This window comes from Lethenteron reissneri, unplaced genomic scaffold (assembly GCF_015708825.2).
Source record: "Lethenteron reissneri isolate LAM-NWPU_2019-01 unplaced genomic scaffold, ASM1570882v1 scaffold_1638, whole genome shotgun sequence".
Taxonomy (NCBI): domain Eukaryota; kingdom Metazoa; phylum Chordata; class Hyperoartia; order Petromyzontiformes; family Petromyzontidae; genus Lethenteron; species Lethenteron reissneri.
The window spans coordinates 840,341-844,000 of NW_026891375.1; the positions used below are offsets into that span (position 1 = coordinate 840,341).

Below are 3,660 nucleotides of genomic sequence, written 5' to 3' on the forward strand. Positions count from 1 at the left end.
CCCGTCCTCAGGTGAAGAACAGGTCTGTCGGAAAGACAGCGTCTGAAGAGTGACACATCTTTGGTGCCACACTCGAGAGGGCCTTGATTGAGGTGGGCGGGCCCGGGTAGAGCTGCGTGGCCGGGGGTCAAGAGCCATTCCCGGTTCACCTTGGGGGTGCGACGGGGATGTCCTCTCGCGTCTAAATTATCGAACATCTTCGACCACGAACTTTGAGAAGCCTTCCATGTCTGCACCAGAGGCATCTCTATCTGGTACGACGGGAGGCTGATCGAGGGATGGCTCCCGATTAGTTAGCCGCGTTACGTATGCCGATGATCTGGTAATTGCTGCTCGCTCTGAGGAGTTAGTGTACGTGTGACTGTGTGTGTGTGTGTACGTGCATGTGTACACGTGTGTGTGTAGTGGGGGGGGCGATGGTGCAGCGGTTAGCGCTACGCTGCGCTACGAACCTGGCGACCCGGGTTCGATTCCCGCTCGCGGCCAACACCGGTGACGATTATCTGAACCCGTCCCGGGCCTCCCCTAGGTCGACTCGGCCTCAAACGAGTACCTGGTGCGGTGTGTAAACATCGCCACTGGAGAGACAAAGGCGGCCGGGCGTGGTGCTGGCCACCCACCCCCTCGTGTGCCGTGCCGGCCTTCATAGGTGCTCGCTAACAGCACTTTGTGGTGGGGGCAGTAGTGCAGCGATTAGTGCGCTGCGCTAAGGACCCCAGTTGGGTCCCCGCTCACGCCCAACACCAGTGACGGTTATCAGAACCGGTCCTGGGCCTCCCCTAGGTCGACTCGGCCTCAAATGAGTACCTGGTGCGGTGTGTGGTGAATCACCGGACAGAGGGTGGCCAGTCCTGGTGTGGTGTTGGTCACCCACGCTCCGTCGTGTGCTGCTGCTGCTACTGCTGCTACTGCTGCTACTACTGCTGCTGCTGCCGCTGCTGCTGCTGCTGCTACTGCTGCTACTGCTGCTACTACTGCTGCTGCTACTGCTGCTGCTGCTGCCGCTGCTGCTGTTGCTGCTGCTGCTACTGCTGCTGCTACTGCTGCTACTGCCGCTGCTGCTACTGCTGCTGCTGCTGCCGCTGCTGCTGCTGCTGCTACTGCTGCTGCTACTGCTGCTACTACTGCTGCTGCTGCTACTGCTGCTGCTGCTACTGCTGCTACGTGCTACTGCGGCTGCTGCTACTACTGCTGCTACTACTGCTGCTGCTACTGCTGTCTACTACCTGCTATTACTGCTGCTGCTGATGCTACTACTGCTTCTACTACTACTGCTGCTGCTGCTGCTGCCGCTGCTGCTGTTGCTGCTGCTGCTACTGCTGCTACTACTGCTGCTACTGCTGCTGCTACTACTGCTACTGCTGCTGCTGCTACTGCTACTACTACTGCTGCTACTGCTACTACTGCTGCTGCTGCTACTACTGCTGCTGCTGCTACTACTGCTGCTGCTGCTACTACTACTGCTGTACTACTGCTGCTGCTACTGCTACTACTGCTGCTGCTGCTACTACTGCTGCTGCTGCTACTGCTGCTACTGCTACTACTGCTGCTACTACTGCTGCTACTGCTGCTACTGCCTGCTACTGCTACTACTGCTGCTACTACTGCTGCTCTACTACTGCTGCTGATGCTACTACTGCTGCTACTGCGGCTGCTACTACTGCTGCTACTACTACTGCTGCTGCTGCTGCTGCCGCTGCTGCTGTTGCTGCTGCTGCTACTGCTGCTACTACTGCTGCTACTGCTGCTGCTACTACTGCTACTGCTGCTGCTGCTACTGCTACTACTACTGCTGCTACTGCTACTACTGCTGCTGCTGCTACTACTGCTGCTGCTGCTACTACTGCTGCTGCTGCTACTACTACTGCTGCTACTACTGCTGCTGCTACTGCTACTACTGCTGCTGCTGCTACTACTGCTGCTGCTGCTACTGCTGCTACTGCTACTACTGCTGCTACTACTGCTGCTACTGCTGCTACTGCTGCTACTGCTGCTACTACTGCTGCTACTGCTGCTGCTACTACTGCTGCTACTGCTGCTACTCGCCACGAACGGCATTAGGCCTGGACAGCTTGCTCAAGGCGACGCACGCTGGCGGGGGGGATCTTTGTGTTTGTAGGTGGAGGTGGACTGGGAGAAGGTGGAGGCCAAGATCGAGCTGGAGCTGCAGAAGGAGCGGGAGAGGGGGGGGGCGACGACGACGACGACGACGGTGACGACGCAGGGAGCCAGGGGGGGGCACGCGGTGCAAAGATAGCGCGGAGCCGTGGTGGGGGGCACACCGGGAGACACACGGGGGGGGGGGGGCACACGGGGGGGGGGAGGGGGGGACATGGGGACACAGTGGTAACATTCAGGAAATGGGGGGACACGTCGGGACACACGGGGACACAGTGGGACACGTGGGGACACACGGGGACACAGTGGGACACAGTGGGACACAGTGGGACACGTGGGGACACTTTGGGACACATTGGGACACTTGGGATCACACGTTGGGACACGTTGGGACACTTGGGGACACACGGGGACACTTGGGGACACTTGGGGACACACGGGGACACGTTGGGACACTTTGGGACACACGGGGACACTTGGGATCAGACGGGGACATGGGGGACACGGGGGGAACGTGGGGACACGTTGGGACACGTGGGGACACGTTGGGACACACGGGGACATGTTGGGACACGTTGGGACACTTGGGGACACTTGGGGACACGCGAGAGCGGACACACACGGAGATACTCGAGCCCTCGTCACTGGAGATGCATCCTCATCATCATCACCATCGTCACCACCATCCACCACTACCACCACCGTCACCACCATCATCACCATCACCACCATCACCACCATTACCATCGTCATCATCACCACCATCGTCATCATCACCACCATCACCACCACCACCACCATCACCACCACCACCATCGTCATCATCACCACCACCATCGTCATCATCACCACCACCATCATCATCACCATCACCACTACCACCATCACCACCACCATCGTCACCACCACCACCACCGTCACCACCATCACCACCATCCCATCATCATCACCACCGTCATCATCACCACCACCACCACCGTCACCATTCATCACCACCACCACCACCATCACCACCATCACCACCACCATCATCACCTCCACCACCACCCACCGTCATCATCACCACCATCACCACTACCACCACCGTCCACCACCACCGTGACCATCACCTCCATCACTACCATTCTCACCATCACCACCATCATCATTATAACCGCCATCATCCTCGCCACAATGTCCATCATTATCATCAATGTCATCAGCACCATCTGTTATTATCACCACCACCACCATTATCACCACCAGGCACTTGTGTGAAATTAAACTCACGTGGCTTGGAGGCCTCGCTGCATCCCGTGTCCTCTCTCTGTGTGTGCTGGCGTGGTGAGCAGCGGTAAGCATCACTGTGTGTGGTATCAATGGATAATGGCGGTCATCACTGGTATCAATGAGTGATGAGTGTTGCACGCCGAACCTCGGAGCAAAGCCTCATTCTCCGATGTTGGATCCTGTAGAGATGACGGGAGGGAGCTTGTCATTTTCTCTCAACTATCTTGAACAACTCCTTTAGCCAGGGTCTCTGGGGAGGTCTGGACCGCGTAC

General features: G+C 57.9%; 1 protein-coding gene across 1 annotated transcript in view; it reads left to right on the forward strand.

Moving 5' to 3' along the window:
* LOC133362949 (intraflagellar transport protein 80 homolog) overlaps window positions 1–2,280 on the forward strand; it is a 29,188-nt gene extending 26,908 nt beyond the window's left edge. The window contains exon 9 of the mRNA XM_061581927.1: window positions 2,120–2,280. Coding sequence (XP_061437911.1) covers window positions 2,120–2,257 — 138 coding nt within the window. The 3' untranslated portion in view covers window positions 2,258–2,280. The remainder of the gene's footprint in view (window positions 1–2,119) is intronic.
* Window positions 2,281–3,660: the final 1,380 nt, after the last annotated feature.